The 21004-nt window shown below is 52.1% G+C and overlaps 1 protein-coding gene across 1 annotated transcript in view; it reads left to right on the top strand.

The window, feature by feature from the left end:
* The window catches only part of LOC134359584 (dynein axonemal heavy chain 3-like), a 542314-nt gene that overhangs the window by 485317 nt on the left and 35993 nt on the right, over positions 1-21004 (top strand). The window contains exon 66 of the mRNA XM_063073083.1: positions 6250-6510. Within this exon, the coding sequence (XP_062929153.1) occupies positions 6250-6510 (261 nt within the window). The remainder of the gene's footprint in view (positions 1-6249; positions 6511-21004) is intronic.

The raw sequence follows: 21004 nt of genomic DNA, 5'->3' as shown, positions 1-21004 counted from the left end.
TTCCTATTAGCCTTATAATCTTCTATATCTCTAACATTACCTAGCTCTCTGAAACTTCTGTAAGCTTTTCTTTTCTTCTTAACTAGATTTATGACAGCCTTTGTAGACCACAGTTCCTGTACCCTACCATAACTTCCCTGTCTCATTGGAACATACCTATGCAGAACTCCACAAAATACCCCCTGACTATTTGCCACATGTCTTCCGTGCTTTTCCCTGAGAACATCTGTTTCCAATTTAAGCCTCCAATTTCCTGCCTGATAGCCTCATAATTCCCCTTACTCCAATTAAACGCTTTTCTAACTTGTCTGTTCCTATTTCTCTCCAATGTTATTGTAAAGGAAATAAAATTTGTTAAGAGCAAGACACTTAACAGTGTTGATAAGCGGAGGGATCTTGGGGCCCAAGTTCATATCTCCCTGGAAGCAACTGTAGAGGCTGGTAGGGTGGTTAAGAAGGCATATGGCATGCTTACCTTTATTAGTTGGGGCATTGAGTTCAAAAGTTAGGAAATTATGTTGCAGCTTTCTAGTCATAATCATACTTTATTGATCCCGAGGGAAATTTGTTTTTGTTACAGTTGCACCTTAAATAATTAAATAGAGATAAAACCATAAATAATTAAATAGTAATATGTAAATTATGCCAGGAAATAAGTCCAGGACCAGCCTATTGGCTCAGGGTGTCTGACCCTCCAAGGGAGGAGTTGTAAAGTTTGATGGCCACAGGCGGGAATGATCTCCTATGACGCTCTGTGTTGCATCTCGGTGAAATGAGTCTCTGGCTGAATGTACTCCTGTGCCCAACCAGTACATTATGTAGCAGATGGGAGACATTGTCCAAGATGGCATGCAACTTCAACAGCATCCTTCTATTACTTCTAAAACTTCCATAGGTCACACCTGGAGTATTGCATACGGTTCTGGTCACCCCTGCTCTGGGAAGGATGTTGATGCTTGAGAGAGGATGCAGAGAGGTTTACCAGGATGCTGTCTGGATTAGAGGGCATTTGATATAATGAGAGGTTGGGAGGAGTGACGGTGAGGGGAGATTCAGTATAGAGGTTTATAAGATTATGAAAGGTGTTAATTGAGTAGGCAGACAGTACCTTTTTTCCCAGGGTTGAAATATTTATACCAGACGGCATGCAATTAAGATGAGAGGAGATAAGTTTAAAGGATATGTGAGTGCCTGGAATGTGCTTTCCTGGGATGGATCAAGTTAGAAACTTTTAAGGGACATTTAGATACATTGCCTATAAAAAGTAGGCGGGAGGAGAGAGAGCAGCCCTCTGGTGAAAAAAGATATCGTATCCATTAAATAGGGGCCGTGGACAATTCTGATTTGATGGAGACAGACATGAAAGCACAGAAGAACATCTGGAGAAATTTCTGAAACGCCAGTTTGCTGTTGTTACTGCACGGTCGGGAATCTTCCAGAGGGAAGGCCTCAAAATCCCCGGCTTTGCCTGCTGTTGGCGACTGAGATTGAGGTCAAATCGTTCAGACAGAGATGGCGCTCAGTACTCGGTGTTGGAGAGCTGACTGGAGGCTCAAACTTTTCACATGACTCAGAGTCGGACTGTGGTCGGGTATGGCAGGGAGAGTTTTTCTTCCTTCTCCCGTCTGCGTGAGATGTGGGACATTTGAGAGACTTTAAACTTTTTACTGTGCTCCTGGACTGTTCTTCATCAAGTTATGGTATTGTTGCACTGTTGTAACTATATGTTATAATTATGTCGTTTTGTTAGTTTTTTCAGTCGTGGTCTGTCCTGTGTTTTTGTGATATCACACCGGAAGAAATATTGTATCATTTATAAATGCATGCATTACTAAATGACAATAAAAGAGGACTGTGTGTCTTCATAATCTAAAAAAGTATTCATCTCCTTTGGAAGTTTTCATGTTCTATTGTTTTACAACATTGAATCACAGTGGATTTAATTTGACTTTTTTTGCACACTGATCAACAGAAAAAGACTCTTCTGTGTCAAAGTGAAAACAGATGTCTACAAAGTGATCTAAACTGATCACAATATGAAACTCAAAATAATTGATTGCATAAGTATTCATCCCCCCAACCTTTAATATGACATACCATATTATCACTGGTGCAGCCAATTGGTTTTAGAAGTCACATAATTAGTTAAATACAGATCTGTTTTTGGAGACCTGTGTGCAGTCAAGGTGTTTCAATTGATTGTAGTGAAAATACACCTGTATCTGGAAAGTCCAACTGCTGGTGAGTCAGTATCCTGGCAAAAGCTACACCATGAAGACAAAAGAACTCTCCAAGCAACTCCACGAAAAGGTTTTTGAAAACTACAAGTCAGGAGATGGATATGAGAAAATTTCCAAGTCACTGAATATCCCTTGGAGTACAATTAAGTCAATCATCAAGAAATGGAAAGAATATGGCTCAGCTGTAAATCTGCTTAGAGCAGGCTGTGCTCAAAAACTGAGTGACCGTGCAAGAAGGGGACTAGTGAGGGTCTTGTTGAAGGGTTTTGGCCCAAAACGTCAACTGTATTCTTTTCCATAAATGCTGTCTGGCCTGCTGAGTTCCTCTAGCATTTTGTGTGTATCCTTACTGTGAAGCATGGTGGTGGCTGCATCATGCTGTGGGGATGCTTCACTGCAGCAGGCCCTGGAAGGCTTGTGAAGGTAGAGGGTAAAGCAAATACAGCAAAATACAGGGAAATCCTGGAGGAAAACCTGATGCAGTCTGCAAGAGAACTGTGACTTGGGAGAAGATTTGTTTTCCAGCAAGACAATGATTCCAAGCATAAAGTTACATATGAATGGCTTAAAAACAACAAAGTTAATGTCCTGGAGTGGCCAAGTCCAAGTCCAGACCTCAATCCAATTGAGAATTTGGGGCAAGACCTGAAAAGGGCTGTTCACTCACTACCCCCATGCAATCTACAGAGCTTGAGCAGTTTTATAAAGAAGAATAGGGAAAAATTGCAGTGATCAACTTTTCATCAGTGTCAAAAATTGATGTACAAAGCTGTTAGACCTATCCACACAGACTCAAGACTATAATTGATGTCAAAAGTGAATCTGCTAAATACTGACTTGAAAGGGGTGGATAGTTATGCAATCAATTATTTTGTGTTTTATATTTGTAATTAATTTAGATGACTTTGTAGAGATCTGGTTTCATTTTGACATGAAAGAGTGTTTTTCCTTTGATCAGTGTTAGAAAAGCCAAATTAAATCCACTGGGATTCAATGTTGTAAAGCAATAAAATATGAAAGCTTCTGGAGGGGTGGGGGGGGGGTTCTTTTATAGGCACTGTAGGTACATAAATGTGAGGGAAATGGAAGCATATGGACACAGTGTCCAACCAAAATGGTGCTGGTGTAGGCAGCTAACAAAACTACTAAATATACTTTTCTCAACTACAATCACTGCAATTAACCTCCTGTAAATATCCTTTGGGAGCTGGATTTTTGAACTGTCTGCACAATCTGGTGTTTTTGTACTATCCCGAATGATTTGACAAAATGGACTCTCAAGAGTATAATTATGGCCATTGCTGGAGCAGACTTTGGGCCGGATTGAAGTAGCAAGGCCCTGTCATACGGCGGGTGGCTGGGAACGGACCCAAGTGCAAGACACAGACACTGAAGTACTAGGGACAGGACTAGGATACAGGGTGAGGGCAAGGACATGGACACGAAAACCGGGAACCTGGAACAGGACTGGACAAGAGAGTTAGGAGCCCGGGCTTGGACTCTGAGCCAGAGACTGGACAAGGACCCAGTACCTGGGTCTTGCCTCTGGCTCAAACCCCAGAACTAGGTAAGGACAAGGCTTGGCTGGCAGGCAGGACGAGGCTGGAGTCTAAGAGACTTGAGGCGAGGCTTGGCAGGAGGCAGGAGACTTGAGGCGAGGCTAGAGACTTGAGGTGAGGCTTGGCAGGAGGCTGGAGTCTTCGGGCTTGAGGCTAGGCAGGAGGATGGAGTCTTCAGGCTTGAGGTTAGGCAGGAGGATGGAGTCTACAGGCTTGAGGCTTGGCAGGAGGCTGGAGACTTGAGGCGAGGCTAGAGACTTGAGGCGAGGCTTGGCAGCAGGCAGGAGGCTGGAGTCTTTGGGCTTGAGGTTAGGCAGGAGGATGGAGTCTACAGGCTTGAGGCTAGGCAGGAGGCTGGAGGCTCCTCCTGGGCAGGGCGCAGATCACCACCCGACAGAGGCAAGGGACAGGAAGGGACAGAACCAACCGTAGGTAACAGCAAGACGGCCTGGCTTACCTGGGCGGAGGCAAGGGACAGGAAAGCAGCTAGGTACAGGGTGGCTCCAGGACAAGACTGCAGGCGAGACGAGGCAAGAGTTACCAGCAAGACAAGGCAAGGCTTCAGGCAATGTAAAGCGAGACGAGAACTTCAAGTGAGGCGAGAGTTGCCGGCAAGACAAGGCAAGGCTTCTGGCAAAGCAAGGCAAGATGAGAACTTCAGGGGAGGCAAGAGTTACCGGCAAGACAAGGCAGGGCTTCAGGTGAGGAAACAGAAGGCAGAGGAAGGGATACAAGGAGTAAGGACAAGAACAATCCAGCAGCCATGCCCTGGTCTCTGAAGGTATTTATGCAGCCAGCCCCAACGAGCATCAGCTGCCTCAATTAGAGCTCAACAAGAACAGAAACAGGGTAGACAGGAAAACCTGGAGCAAGGGTCGATGGACCAGACCGGACCGTAAACCGGAATACGGACTTCATGGACCAGACCATGACAGGCCCAGACCGAAGGACGAGAAACAAACTGATATTTAGCCAACTTAAGCACAAGCCATGTAAAAAGTTTAAGGTGTCGAGTCCGAGGGTGGAGGATGAACTGGTGGCCAGCTCGCTACTCTGTGTTTTGCTTGCCTCAGCACTGTACTGACACCTAAGGTTACCAACTGTCCCGTATTTGCCGGGACATCCCATATATTGGGCTAAATTGGTTAGTCCCATACGAGACTGCCCTTGCCCCATATTTCACCCACTAAGGTCGAGCGTTCCTATGAAACCGTTCGTAAGTGGAAATGGCGTAAAGCGAAGAAGCAATTACCATTAATTTATATGGGAAAAATTTTTGAGCGTTCCCAGACCCAAAAAATAACCTACCAAATCACACATAAAACCTAAAATAACACTAACATATAGTAAAATTAGGAATGATATGATAAATACACAGCCTAAATAAAGTAGAAAAAATGTATGTACAGTGTAGTTTCACTTAATAGAATCCGGAAGATTAAACCAAAACCGATTTGTAGGAAAAAAATTGGCACGTACAGGCATGCACACACAGGTGCCCACGCAAAGCTTCATGGTCATGATAATCTTTCTCGGGGTAAACACAAGTGTCCCGTATTTGACTGCTACTTTTGTCCCTAATTTGGGAGTGAGAAAGTTGGCAACCCTACTGACACCACAGTTAGGGCCTGCAGCATCAGGCTCCTGGACTGGCTGCCCTCGCCTCAGCGCTGAACTGGCTCTGTGGCTGTGGACTCACTTTCGGGGGACCCTAGGGGTGATGTTCTGTGTATGATTTGTTGACACGGTTTCTTTCTTTTTCACGCATCGGGTGTTTGACGGTCTTGGTGGTGTGGGGGTTTCCATGGATTCCATTATGTTACTTGTTTTGTGGCTGCCTGCAGGAAGATGAATGAATCTCAAGGGTTTGTATGGAACACAGACTCTGGCAATAAGTATACTCTGAGCTTTGATTGTGTAGACAGGAGGAGGAATTAGTTTGGTTGGCCGTTTGATTACTAATTGAATTGGTTCAGCACAACATTGTAGGTCTGTGGTCCTGTTCCCGTGGGGCCCTCATCTGTGTTGTATGTTCACCCCCATAGTCGGCCAGCTGAAGAGATGGATGGGAAAGGTGTAGGAGAGAGCCAGCCAACCTGTCAGATCGTGCCAGGTCAGCACCGACAAGAGCAGGGGAGGGGTCTGGGTTTAAATTCAGTAGCTCCTGGGGTGCAGCATTCACCGCACCTCAACCCTCTGCACATTAAGTGATAGATTGCAAACTTCCAACACAGGGGCGAACTGGAACCCTGAAACAGGAGGGACCCCCTTTTCCCCCCATCCTGCACATCCCATCCCCACTAAAACAGCTGACATCTGGAAGCCCCCTCCACGCCCAACCATCCCGGGAGCAGGGTAGGGCGCTGCTGGGAGACATTGGAGTTCTGTAACTGCAGCTGAGAATGAAGGCTCGGTTGTCATGATGTGTTTCCATGCTGATGTGCCCACAGATCTTCCTGAACGAAAACAGCCAGGTTCCCTTTGAGGCCCTGACCTATCTGACAGGAGAGTGTAACTACGGGGGCCGTGTCACTGACGAAAATGACCGAAGGCTCCTCCTCAGCCTCCTGCATGGTTTCTACAGCCAGCCGGTGATAAGCGATCCCAGCTATAGCTTCTCTGCCAGTGGCACATACATCTGTCCCAACACCAGCAGCTACAACGGTTACCTGGAGCACATAAAGCAGATGCCCCTCTACACAGATCCTGAGGTAACTGCATGGGGGGAAGGAGGAGATGTCAGACAGGAGATGTGAACAGTCGGGGTGGGGTGGTCACTCTGTCAGACAGGAGATGTGAACAGTCGGGGTGGGGGGGTCACTCTGTGAGACAGGAGATGTGAACAGTCGGGGTGGGGGTCACTCTGTCAGACAGGAGATGTGAACAGTCGGGGTCGGGGGGTTACTCCGTCAGACAGGAGATGTGAACAGACGGGGTGGGGGGGTCACTCTGTCAGACAGGAGATGTGAACAGTCGGGGTGGGGCTCACTCTGTCAGACAGGAGATGTGAACAGCCGGGGTGGGGCTCACTCTGTCAGACAGGAGATGTGAACAGTCGGGGTGGGGGGGGTCACTCTATCAGACAGGAGATGTGAACAGTCTGGGTGGGGGGCGGTCACTCTGTCAGACAGGAGATGTGAACAGTCGGGGTGGGGGGGGTCACTCTAGCAGACAGGAGATGTGAACAGTCTGGGTGGGGGGCGGTCACTCTGTCAGACAGGAGATGTGAACAGTCGGGGTGGGGGTCACTCTGTCAGACAGGAGATGTGAACAGTCGGGGTGGGGGTGTCACTCTGTCAGACAGGAAATGTGAGCAGTCCGGGTGTTCACTCTGTCAGAGAGGAGATGTGAGCAGTCGGGGAGGGGGGGTCACTCTGTCAGACAGGAGATGTGAACAGTCAGGTGGGGGGGTCACTCTGTCAGAGAGGATATGTGAACAGTCGGGGTGGGGGGTCACTCTGTCAGACAAGAGATGTGAACAGTCGGGGTGGCGGGGTAACTCTGTCGGACAGGAGATGTGAACAGTCGGGGGGGGGGGTCACTCTGTCAGACAGGAGAAGTGAACAGTCTGGGTGGGAGGGTCACTCTGTGAGACAGGAGATGTGAACAGCCGGGGTGGGGCTCACTCTGTCAGACAGGAGATGTGAACAGTCGGGGTGGGGGTCACTCTGTCAGACAGGAGATGTGAACAGTCAGGGTGGGGGGGTCACTCTGTCAGACAGGAGATGTGAACAGTCGGGGTGGAGGTCACTCTGTCGGACTGCAGATGTGAACAGTCGGGTCGGGGGGTCACTCTGTCAGACAGGAGATGTGAACAGTCGGGGTGGGGTGGTCACTCTGTCAGACAGGAGATGTGAACAGTCGGGGTGGGGGGGTCACTCTGTGAGACAGGAGATGTGAACAGTCGGGGTGGGGGTCACTCTGTCAGACAGGAGATGTGAACAGTCGGGGTCGGGGGGTTACTCCGTCAGACAGGAGATGTGAACAGACGGGGTGGGGGGGTCACTCTGTCAGACAGGAGATGTGAACAGTCGGGGTGGGGCTCACTCTGTCAGACAGGAGATGTGAACATTCGGGTGGGGGGGGTCACTGTCAGACAGGAGATGTGAACAGTCGGGGTGGGGGGGGTCACTCTATCAGACAGGAGATGTGAACAGTCAGAGGTGTGGGGGGCTGGGTGGGGGGGTCACTCTGTCAGACAGGAGATGTGAACAGTCGGGGTGGGGGGGGTCACTCTAGCAGACAGGAGATTTGAACAGTCTGGGTGGGGGGCGGTCACTCTGTCAGACAGGAGATGTGAACAATCGGGGTGGGGGTCACTCTGTCAGACAGGAGATGTGAACAGTCGGGGTGGGGGTGTCACTCTGTCAGACAGGAAATGTGAGCAGTCCGGGTGTTCACTCTGTCAGAGAGGAGATGTGAGCAGTCGGGGAGGGGGGGTCACTCTGTCAGACAGGAGATGTGAACAGTCAGGTGGGGGGGTCACTCGTCAGAGAGGATATGTGAACAGTCGGGGTGGGGGGTCACTCTGTCAGACAAGAGATGTGAACAGTCGGGGTGGCGGGGTAACTCTGTCGGACAGGAGATGTGAACAGTCGGGGTGGGGGGTCACTCTGTCAGACAGGAGAAGTGAACAGTCTGGGTGGGGGGGTCACTCTGTGAGACAGGAGATGTGAACAGCCGGGGTGGGGCTCACTCTGTCAGACAGGAGATGTGAACAGTCGGGGTGGGGTGGTCACTCTGTCAGACAGGAGATGTGAACAGTCAGGGTGGGGGGGTCACTCTGTCAGACAGGAGATGTGAACAGTCGGGGTGGAGGTCACTCTGTCGGACTGCAGTGGTGAACAGTCGGGTCGGGGGGGTCACTCTGTCAGACAGGAGATGTGAACAGTCGGGGTGGGGAGTCACTCTGTCAGACAGGAGATGTGAACAGTCGAGGTGGGGTGTCACTCTGTCAGACAGGAGATGTGAACAGTCGGAGTGGGGGGTCACTCTGTCAGACAGGAGATGTGAACAGTCAGGTGGGGGGGGTCACTCTGTCAGACAGGAGATGTGAACAGTCGGGGTGGGGGGGTCACTCTGTGAGACAGGAGATGTGAACATTCGGGGTGGGGGTGTCACTCTGTCAGACAGGAGATGTGAACATTCGGGGTGGGGGGGTCACTCTGTCAGACAGGAGATGTGAACAGTCGGGGTGGGGGGGGTCACTCTGTGAGACAGGAGGTGTTAACAGTCGGGGTGGGGGTCACTCTGTCAGACAGGAGATGTGAACAGTCGGATGGGGGGATCACTCTGTCAGGTAGGAGATGTGAACAGTCGGGATGGCGGGGTCACTCTGTCAGACAGGAGATGTGAACAGTCGGATGGGGGGGTCATTCTGTCAGACAGGAGATGTGAACAGTCGGGGTGGGGTGGTCACTCTGTCGGACAGGAGATGTGAACAGTCGGGGTGGGGGGGTCACTCTGTCAGACAGGAGATGTGAACAGTCGGGGTGGGGGGGTCACTCTGTCGGACAGGAGATGTGTACAGTCAGGTGGGGGGGTCACTCTGTCAGACAGGAGATGTGAACAGTCGGGGTGGGGCTCACTCTGTCAGACAGGAGATGTGAACAGTCGGGGTGGGGGGGGTCGCTCTATCAGACAGGAGATGTGAACAGTCTGGGTGGGAGGCGGTCACTCTGTCAGAGAGGAGATGTGAACAGTCGGGGTGGGGGTCACTCTGTCAGACAGGAGATGTGAACAGTCGGGGTGGGGGGGTCACTCTGTCAGAGAGGAGATGTGAACAGTCGGGGTAGGGGTGTCACTGTCAGACAGGAGATGTGAACAGTCGGGGTGGGGGGCGGTCACTCTGTCAGACAGGAGATGTGAACAGTCGGGGTGGGGGTCACTCTGTCAGACAGGAGATGTGAGTCGTCGGGTGGGGGGGTCACTCTGTCGGACAGGAGATGTGAGCAGTCGGGGTGGGGGGATTCACTCTGTCAGACAGGAGATGTGAACAGTCGGGGTGGAGGTGTCACTCTGTCAGACAGGAGATGTGAACAGTCGGCGTGGGGGGGGTCACTCTGTCGGACAGGAGATGTGAGCAGTCGGGGTGGGGGTGTCACTCTGTCAGACAGGAAATGTGAGCAGTCTGGGGGGTCACTCTGTCAGACAGGAGATGTGAGCAGTCGGGGTGGGGGGGTCACTCTGTCAGACAGGAGATGTGAACAGTCAGGTGGGTCACTCTGTCAGAGAGGAGATGTGAACAGTCGGGGTGGGGGTGCAACTGTCAGACAGGAGATGTGAACAGTCGGGGTGGGGGTCACTCTGTCAGACAGGAGATGTGAACAGTCGGGTGGGGGGGGTCACTGTCAGACAGGAGATGTGAACAGTCGAGGTGGGGGGGTCACTCTGTGAGACAGGAGCTGTGAACAGTCGGGGTGGGGGGTCACTCTGTCAGACAGGAGATGTGAACAGTCGGGGTGGGGGTCACTCTGTCAGACAGGAGATGTGAACAGTCGGATGGGGGGGTCACTCTGTCAGACAGGAGATGTGTACAGTCAGGTGGGGGGGTGACTCTGTCAGACAGGAGATGTGAACAGTCGGGGTGGGGCTCACTCTGTCAGACAGGAGATGTGAACAGTCGGGTGGGGGGGGGTCACTCTGTCAGACAGGAGATGTGAACAGTCGGGGTGGGGGGGGTCGCTCTATCAGACAGGAGATGTGAACAGTCTGGGTGGGGGGCGGTCACTCTGTCAGACAGGAGATGTGAACAGTCGGGGTGGGGGTCACTCTGTCAGACAGGAGATGTGAACAGTCAGGGTGGGGGGGTCACTCTGTCAGACAGGAGATGTGAACAGTCAGGTGGGGGTGTCACTCTGTCAGACAGGAGATGTGAGCAGTCGGGGTGGGGGGGTCACTCTGTCAGACAGGAGATGTGAACAGTCAGGTGGGGGGGTCACTCTGTCAGAGAGGAGATGTGAACAGTCGGGGTGGGGGGGTAACTGTCGGACAGGAGATGTGAACAGTCGGGGTGGGGGTCACTCTGTCAGAGAGGAGATGTGAATAGTCGGGGTGGGGGGTCGCTCTGTCAGACAGGAGATGTGAACAGTCGGGGTGGGGGGGTCACTCTGTGAGACAGGAGATGTGAACAGTCGGGGTGGGGCTCACTCTGTCAGACAGGAGATGTGAACAGTCGGATGGGGGGTTTACTCTGTCAGACAGGAGATGTGAACAGTCGGGGTGGGGTGGTCACTCTATCAGACAGGAGATGTGAACAGTCTGGGTGGGGGGGGTCACTCTGTCAGACAGGAGATGTGAACAGTCGGGGTGGGGGTCACTCTGTCAGACAGGAGATGTGAACAGTCAGGGTGGGGGGGTCACTCTGTCAGACAGGAGATGTGAACAGTCGGGGTGGAGGTCACTCTGTCGGACTGCAGATGTGAACAGTCGGGTCGGGGGGGGTCACTCTGTCAGACAGGAGATGTGAACAGTCGGGGTGGGGAGTCACTCTGTCAGACAGGAGATGTGAACAGTCGGGGTAGGGGTGTCACTCTGTCAGACAGGAGATGTGAACAGTCAGGTGGGGGGGGTCACTCTGTCAGACAGGAGATGTGAACAGTCGGGGTGGGGGGGTCACTCTGTGAGACAGGAGGTGTGAACAGTCGGGGTGGGGGTCACTGTCAGACAGGAGATGTGAACAGTCGGATGGGGGGGTCACTCTGTCAGACAGGAGATGTGAACAGTCGGGGTGGGGGGGTCACTCTGTGAGACAGGAGCTGTGAACAGTCGGGGTGGGGGGGTCACTCTGTCAGACAGGAGATGTGAACAGTCGGGGTGGGGATTACTCTGTCAGACAGGAGATGTGAACAGTCGGATGGGGGGGGTCACTCTGTCAGACAGGAGATGTGTACAGTCAGGTGGGGGGGGTCACTCTGTCAGACAGGAGATGTGAACAGTCGGGGTGGGGCTCACTCTGTCAGACAGGAGATGTGAACAGTCGGATGGGGGGGTCATTCTGTCAGACAGGAGATGTGAACAGTCGGGGTGGGGTGGTCACTCTGTCGGACAGGAGATGTGTACAGTCAGGTGGGGGGGGTCACTCTGTCAGACAGGAGATGTGAACAGTTGGGGTGGGGCTCACTCTGTCAGACAGGAGATGTGAACAGTCGGGTGGGGGGGGTCACTCTGTCAGACAGGAGATGTGAACAGTCGGGGGGGGTCGCTCTATCAGACAGGAGATGTGAACAGTCGGGGTGGGGGTCACTCTGTCAGACAGGAGATGTGAACAGTCGGGGTGGGGGGGTCACTCTGTCAGACAGGAGATGTGAACAGTCGGGGTGGGGTTGTCACTCTGTCAGACAGGAGATGTGAACAGTCGGGGTGGGGGGGTCACTCTGTCGGACAGGAGATGTGAGCTGTCGGGGTGGGGGTGTCACTCTGTCAGACAGGAAATGTGAGCAGTCCGGGGGGTCACTCTGTCAGACAGGAGATGTGAGCAGTCGGGGTGGGGGGTCACTCTGTCAGAGAGGAGATGTGAACAGTCGGGGTGGGGGTCACTCTGTCAGACAGGAGATGTGAGCAGTCGGGGTCGGGGGGGTCACTCTGTCAGACAGGAGATGTGAACAGTCTGGGTGGGGGGGGTCACTCTGTCAGACAGGAGATGTGAACAGTTGGGTGGGGGGGTCACTCTGTCGTAGAGGAGATATGAACAGTCGGGGTGGGGGGGTCACTCTGTCAGACAGGAGATGTGAACAGTCAAGTGGTAGGGTCACTCTGTCAGACAGGAGATGTGAACAGTCGGGGTGGGGGGTCACTCTGTCAGACAGGAGATGTGAACAGTCGGGTAGGGGGGGTCACTCTTTCAGACAGGAAATGTGAACAGTCGGGGTGGGGGGTCACTCTGTCAGACAGGAGATGTGAACAGTCGCGATGGGGGTCACTCTGTCTGACAGGAGATGTGAATAGTCGGGGTGGGGGTCGCTCTGTCAGACAGGAGATGTGAACAGTCGGGGTGGGGGGTTACTCTGTCAGACAGGAGATGTGAACAGTCAGGTGGGGGGGTCACTCTGTCAGACAGGAGATGTGAACAGTCGGGGTGGGGGGTCACTCTGTCAGACAGGAGATGTGAACAGTCGGGGTGGGGGGGGTCACTCTGTCAGACAGGAGATGTGAACAGTCTGGGTGGGGGGGTCACTCTGTCAGACAGGAGATGTGAACAGTCGGGGTGGGGGGGTCACTCTGTGAGACAGGAGATGTGAACAGTCGGGGTGGGGCTCATTCTGTCAGACAGGAGATGTGAACAGTCGGATGGGGGGGTCACTCTGTCAGACAGGAGATGTGAACGGTCGGGGTGGGGTGTTCACTCTATCAGACAGGAGATGTGAACAGTCTGGGTGGGGGGGGTCACTCTGTCAGACAGGAGATGTGAACAGTCGGGGTGGGGGTCACTCTGTCAGACAGGAGATGTGAACAGTCAGGGTGGGGTGGTCACTCTGTCAGACAGGAGATGTGAACAGTCGGGTTGGAGGTCACTCTGTCGGACTGCAGATGTGAACAGTCGGGTCGGGGGGGGTCACTCTGTCAGACAGGAGATGTGAACAGTCGGGGTGGGGGAAGTCACTCTGTCAGACAGGAGATCTGAACAGTCGAGGTGGGGGGTCACTCTGTCAGACAGGAGATGTGAACAGTCAGGTGGGGGGGTCACTCTGTCAGACAGGAGATGTGAACATTCGGGGTGGGGGGGTCACTCTGTCAGACAGGAGATGTGAACAGTCGGGGTGGGGGGGTCACTCTGTGAGACAGGAGGTGTGAACAGTCGGGGTGGGGGTCACTGTCAGACAGGAGATGTGAACAGTCGGATGGCGGGGTCACTCTGTCAGACAGGAGATGTGAACAGACGGGGTGGGGGGGTCACTCTGTGAGACAGGAGCTGTGAACAGTCGGGGTGGGGGGACAGGAATGTGAACAGTCGGGGTGGGGTACTAGTCACTCTGTCAGACAGGAGATGTGAACAGTCGGGGTGGGGGTCACTCTGTCAGACAGGAGATGTGAACAGTCGGATGGGGGGGTCACTCTGTCAGACAGGAGATGTGTACAGTCAGGTGGGGGGGTCATTCTGTCAGACAGGAGATGTGAACAGTCGGGGTTGGGTGGTCACTCTGTCGGACAGGAGATGTGTACAGTCAGGTGGGGAGGGTCTCTCTGTCAGACAGGAGATGTGAACAGTTGGGGTGGGGCTCACTCTGTCAGACAGGAGATGTGAACAGTCGGGTGGGGGGGGTCACTCTGTCAGACAGGAGATGTGAACAGTCGGGGGGGGTCGCTCTATCAGACAGGCGATGTGAACAGTCGGGGTGGGGGTCACTCTGTCAGACAGGAGATGTTAACAGTCGGGGTGGGGGGGTCACTCTGTCAGACAGGAGATGTGAACAGTCGGGGTGGGGTTGTCACTCTGTCAGACAGGAGATGTGAACAGTCGGGGTGGGGGGGTCACTCTGTCGGACAGGAGATGTGAGCTGTCGGGGTGGGGGTGTCACTCTGTCAGACAGGAAATATGAGCGTCCGGGGGGGTCACTCTGTCAGACAGGAGATGTGAGCAGTCGGGGTGGGGGGGTCACTCTGTCAGACAGGAGATGTGAACAGTCAGGTGGGCGGGTCACTCTGTCAGAGAGGAGATGTGAACAGTCGGGGTGGGGGTCACTCTGTCAGACAGGAGATGTGAGCAGTCGGGGTCGGGGGGGTCACTCTGTCAGACAGGAGATGTGAACAGTCTGGGTGGGGGGGGTCACTCTGTCAGACAGGAAATGTGAACAGTCGGATGGGGGGGGTCATTCTGTCAGACAGGAGATGTGAACAGTCGGGGTGGGGTGGTCACTCTGTCGGACAGGAGATGTGTACAGTCAGGTGGGAGGGGTCACTCTGTCAGACAGGAGATGTGAACAGTTGGGGTGGGGCTCACTCTGTCAGACAGGAGATGTGAACAGTCGGGTGGGGGGGGTCACTCTGTCAGACAGGAGATGTGAACAGTCGGGGGGGTCGCTCTATCAGACAGGAGATGTGAACAGTCGGGGTGGGGGTCACTCTGTCAGACAGGAGATGTGAACAGTCGGGGTGGGGGGGTCACTCTGTCAGACAGGAGATGTGAAAAGTCGGGGTGGGGTTGTCACTCTGTCAGACAGGAGATGTGAACAGTCGGGGTGGGGGGGTCACTCTGTCGGACAGGAGATGTGAACAGTCTGGGTGGGTTGGTCACTCTGTCAGACAGGAGATGTGAACAGTCGGGGGGTCACTCTATCAGACAGGAGATGTGAGCAGTCGGGGTGGGGGGTCACTCTGTCAGACAAGAGATGTGAACAGTCGGGGTGGGGGGGGTCACTCTGTCAGACAGGAGATCTGAACAGTCGGTGTGGGGGTCACTCTGTCAGACAGGAGATGTGAGTCGTCGGGTGGGGGGGTCACTCTGTCGGGCAGTAGATGTGAACAGTCAGGGGGTTCACTCTGTCCGACAGGAGATGTGAGCAGTCGGGTTGGGGGTCACTATCAGACAGAAGATGTGAACAGTCAGGGTGGGGGGTCACTATCAGACAGGAGATGTGAACAGACGGGGTGGGGAGGTCACTCTGTCAGACTGGAGATGTGAACAGTCGCGGTGGGGAGGGTTACTCTGTCAGACAGGAGATGTGAACAGTCGGGTTGGGGGTCACTATCAGACAGGAGATGTGAACAGATGGGGTGGGGAGGTCACTCTGTCAGACTGGAGATGTGAACAGTCACGGTGGGGGTCACTCTGTCAGACAGGAGATGTGAACAGTCGGGTTGGGGGTCACTATCAGACAGGAGATGTGAACAGATGGGGTGGGGAGGTCACTCTGTCCGACAGGAGATGTGAGCAGTCGGGTTGGGGGTCACTATCAGACAGGAGATGTGAACAGTCGGGGTGGGGTGGTCGCTCTGTCAGACAGGAGATGTGAACAGTCGTGGTGGGGAGGTCACTCTGTCAGACTGGAGATGTGAACAGTCGCGATGGGGGTCACTCTGTCTGACAGGAGATGTGAACAGTCGGGGTGGGGGTCACTCTGTCTGACAGGAGATGTGAACAGTCGGGGTGGGGGTCACTCTGTCAGACTGGAGATGTGAACAGTCGCGATGGGGGTCACTCTGTCTGACAGGAGATGTGAACAGTCGGGGTGGGGGGGTCACTCTGTCAGACTGGAGATGTGAACAGTCGCGATGGGGGTCACTCTGTCTGACAGGAGATGTGAACAGTCGGGGTGGGGGTCGCTCTGTCTGACAGGAGATGTCACCCTGAGTTACTGTTGGTGTCAGCAGAGCTGAGTGGGTTTGGAGAGGGATGAATGATGTAAGGTGCAAGTGGAGAGGGGATGAGGAGGAGGGAGGAAGCTGAGTGGGAGAATGAATAGTAAGAGGGGAAGGAGGGAAAAGGGAATTAGAGGGGAGAAGTGGAAAGGAGAGTAGGCAGAGATGGGGAGGAAAGGTGAGGGGAGTCAGTTAGTTGTAGTAGTTGGAAAATTCCCAGCTGGATGCATCATGTTGACTGTGAATAGTGGTTACTTGGTTTACGTTGATGATTAAATGCTCTCCCAGCTGCCACGTCTTGTGTGAGTGGCTGGGGTTGGAGAAGGGGAAAGATTCCTGACGTGCGGGGGAGAGCGAGGTTTAGCCGTGCAGCAGTGTTTCAGAAATAGAAGCAAGAAAATCAAATGATGCGGCAACTCAGGGAAGACGAGCAGCATCTGTGGCGAGAAATGGGCTGTTGTTATTTCAAGTCAAGAACACACAGCAGGAGAGGAAGGATCTGGAGGTTTTGGAGAGGATGCTGCCTAGATTAGAGGCCACGTGCTGTAAGGAGAGGCTGAGCAAACCTGTGTTTCCTCCGGACCAGCAGATGCTGAAGGCAGACCTGACTGATGTCTATAAAATTACGAGAGCCACAGATGGAGTAGACCGTCTTTTATCCCCAGGGTACAAATGTCAAATTTGATAGGGCATGCATTTATGAAGAGGTGGGGATGTGTGAAGCAAATATTTTACATGGAGAGTGGTGGGTGCCTGGAAGGGGCTGACAAATATTGGCAGGTAAGGTTGGGGAGAGGGTATGTGGAGATCGGCAGGTGAGATTGGGAAGAGGATGTGGAGATTGGTAGGTGAGATTGGGAAGAGGATATATGGAGATCGGCAGGTGAGATTGGGGAGAGGGTGTGTGGAGATTGGCAGGTGAGATTGGGGAGAGGATATGTGGAGATTGGCAGGTGAGATTGGGGAGAGGATATGTGGAGATCGGCAGGTGAGATTGGGAAGAGGATGTGGAGATCGGCAGGTGAGATTGGGAAGAGGATGTGGAGATCGGCAGGTGAGATTGGGAAGAGGATGTGGAGATTGGCAGGTGAGATTGGGGAGAGGATATATGGAGATCGGCAGGTGAGGTTGGGGAGAGGGTATGTGGAGATTGGCAGGTGAGATTGGGGAGAGGATATGTGGAGATTGGCAGGTGAGATTGGGGAGAGGATATGTGGAGATTGGCAGGTGAGATTGGGGAGAAGATATGTGGAGATTGGCAGGTGAGATTGGGGAGAGGGTATGTGGAGATTGGCAGGTGAGATTAGGGAGAGGGTATGTGGAGATTGGTAGGTGAGATTGGGGAAGAGAGTTTGTGGAGATTGGCAGGTGAGATTGGAGAGAGGGTGTGTGGAGATTGGCAGGTGAGATTGGAGAGAGGGTATATGGAGATTGGCAGGTGAGATTGGGGAAGAGGGTATGTGGAGATTGGCAGGTGAGGTTGGGGAGAAGATATGTGGAGATTGGCAGGTGAGATTGGGGAAGAGAGTATGTGGAGATTGGCAGGTGAGATTAGGGAGAGGGTATGTGGAGATTGGCAGGTGAGATTGGGGAGAGGGTATGTGGAGATTGGCAGGTGAGGTTGGGGAGAGGGTATGTGGAGATTGGCAGGTGAGATTGGAGAGAGGGTGTGTGGAGATTGGCAGGAGAGATTGGAGAGAGGGTATATGGAGATTGGCAGGTGAGATTGGAGAGAGGGTATATGGACATTGGCAGGTGAGGTTGGGGAGAGGGTATATGGAGATTGGCAGGTGTATTGGGGAGAGGATATGTGGAGATTGACAGGTGAGATTAGGGAGAGGGTATGTGGAGATTGGCAGGTGAGATTGGGGAGAGGATATGTGGAGATTGGTAGGTGAGTTTGGGGAAGAGAGTATGTGGAGATTGGCAGGTGAGATTGGAGAGAGGGTGTGTGGAGATTGGCAGGAGAGATTGGAGAGAGGGTATATGGAGATTGGCAGGTGAGATTGGGGAGAGGTTATGTGGAGGTTGGCAGGTGAGGTTGGGGAGAAGATATGTGGAGACTGGCAGGTGAGATTGCGGAGAGGATATGTGGAGATTGGCAGGTGAGATTAGGGAGAGGGTATGTGGTGATTGGAGGGTAAGATTTTTGAATTTTTCAGGTTTTTTTTCATTGATGTTCAGAGAGGCGGGACTGTGCAGGCATGTGACATCGGGCAGTGAAGCGTGGAAGATTTAAAAGTAACAGAGCCTTAGACAGCGGGCAGTGTCGATTGCAGGCGGTGGAGTGAGCCGGGAGCAGAGTGAAGGCTTAAGGGCTTTGGCTCAACGTGCTTAGGCAGAAACAGGCGAGGCGAGGAAGGTTTGGTATTCATTTTTTGTTGTTATTTGAGGAGAGGGGGAAGTATGAGTGTGAGGGCAGCTTGTTGTTCTCAGTGCCGGATGTGGGAGGTCGTAGAGTCTCCCAGCCTCCCAGACATCCACATCTGCGCTAGGTGCGCCGAGATGCAGCTCCTAAGGGACCGCGTTACGGAACTGGAGCTGCAGCTCGATGACCTTCGTCTGGTCAGGGAGAGTGAGGAGTTGATAGAGAGGAGTTACAGGCAGGTGGTCACACCGGGGCCATGGGAGGCAGACAAGTGGGTCACGGTTAGGAGGGGGAAGAGGAAGAGTCAGGTAATAGAGAGTACCCCAGTGGCTGTGCCCCTTGATAATAAGTACTCCTGTTTGAGTACTGTTGGGGGGGACAGCTTACCTGGGGGAAGCGACAGTGGCCATGCCTCCGGCACAGAGTCCAGCCCTGTAGTTCAGAAGGGTAGGGAAAGGAAGAGGAGGGCAGTAGTAATAGGGGACTCGATAGTAAGAGGGTCAGATAAGCGATCCTGTGGACGCAGTCCGGAAACCCGGATGGTAGTTTGCCTCCCTGGTGCCAGGGTCCGGGATGTTTCTGATCGCGTCCAAGATATTCTGAAGTGGGAGGGAGAGGAGCCAGAGGTCGTCGTACATATAGGTACCAATGACATAGGTAGGAAAAGGGAAGAGGTCCTGAAAGAAGAATGTAGGGAGTTAGGAAGGGAGTTGAGAAAAAGGACCGCAAAGGTAGTAATCTCGGGACTACTGCCTGTGCTACGCGACAGTGAGAGTAGGAATGCAATGAGGTGGAGGATAAATGCGTGGCCAAGGGATTGGAGCAGGGGGCAGGGATTCAAGTTTTTGGATCATTGGGACCTCTTTTGGCGCAGGTGTGACCTGTACAAAAGGATGGGTTACACGTGAATCCCAGGGGGACCAATATCCTGGCGGGGAGATTTGCGAGGGCTACTGAGGTGACTTTAAACTAGAATGGCTGGGGGGGTGGGAATCAAATTAAAGAGACAAGGAGAGAGGAGGTTAGTTCTCAAATAGAGAAAGCAGGTAGACAGTGTGTGAAGGAGGATAGGCAGAAAGAAATTAGAAAAGCTAAAAGAAGATACGAGGCTGCTTGAGCAAGTAAGGTGAAAATAAATCCAAAGGGTTTCTACAGTTATATTAATAGCAAAAGGATAGTGAGGAATAAAATTGGTCCCTTAGAGAATCAGAGTGGATGGCTATGTGCGGAGCCAAAAGTGATGGGGCAGATTTTGAACAATTTATTTTCTTCGGTATTCACTAAGGAGAAGGATATTGAATTGTGTAAGGTAAAGGAAACAAGAAGGGTAGTTATGGAAAGTATGACGATTAAAGAAGAGGAATACTGGTGCTTTTAAGAATTATAAAATTGGATAAGTCTCCAGGTCCGGACAAGATATTCCCTAGGACCTTGAGGGAAGTTAGTGTGGAAATAGCAGGGGCTCTGACAGAAGTATTTCAAATGTCATTAGAAACGGGATGGTGCCGGAGGATTGGCGTATGCTCATGTTGTTCATTGTTTAAAAAGGGTTCTAAGAGTAAACCTAGCAATCATCAGCCTGTGAGTTTGACGTCAGTAATTAATGAAAAGTATTCTTAGAGATGGTACATATAATTATCTGGATAGACAGGGTCTGATTAGGAACAGTCAACATGGATTTGTGCGTGGAAGGTCATGTTTGACAAATCTTATTGAATTTTTTGATGAGGTTACTAGGAAAGTTGATGAGGGTAAAGCAGTGGATGTTGTCTATATGGGCTTCAGTAAGGCCTTTGACAAGGTTCCACACAGAAGGTTAGTTAGGAAGGTTCAATCGTTAGGCATTAATATGGAAGTAGTAAAATGTATTCAGCAGTGGCTGGGTGGGAGACGCCAGAGAGTAGTGGTGGATAACTGTGTGTCAGATTGGAGGACGGTGTGTAGCGGTGTGCCTCAGGGATCTGTACTGGGTCCAATGTGGTTTGTCATATATATTAATGATCTGGATGATGGGGTGGTAAATTGGATTGGTAAGTATGCAGATGATACTAAGATAGGTGGCATTGTGGATAATGAAGTAGGTTTTCAAAGCTTGCAGAGATTTAGGCCAGTTAGAAGAGTGGGCTGAAAGATGGCAGATGGAGTTTAATGCTGAAAAATGTGAGGTGCTACATTTTGGTAGGACTAATCAAAATAGGACATGCATGGTAAATGGTAGGGCACTGAAGAATGCTGTAGAACAGAGGGATCTAGGAATAATAGTGCATAGCTCCCTGAAGGTGGAATCTCATGTGGATAGGGTGGTGAAGAAAGCTTTTGGTATGCTGGCCTTTATTAATCAGAGCATTGAGTATAAGAGTTGGGATGTAATGTTGAAATTGTATAAGGCATTGGTAAGGCCAAATTTGGAGTATTGTGTACAGTTCTGGTCACCGAATTATAGGAAAGATGTCAATAAAATTGAGAGAGTACAGAGAAGATTTACTAAAATGTTCACCAACACTTCACCCGTGAGTCGGCTGGGGTGATATACTGCGTCC

This window comes from Mobula hypostoma, chromosome 20 (assembly GCF_963921235.1).
Source record: "Mobula hypostoma chromosome 20, sMobHyp1.1, whole genome shotgun sequence".
NCBI classification, from domain to species: Eukaryota; Metazoa; Chordata; class Chondrichthyes; order Myliobatiformes; family Myliobatidae; genus Mobula; species Mobula hypostoma.
This window is presented reverse-complemented; position numbering and strand designations above follow the sequence as displayed.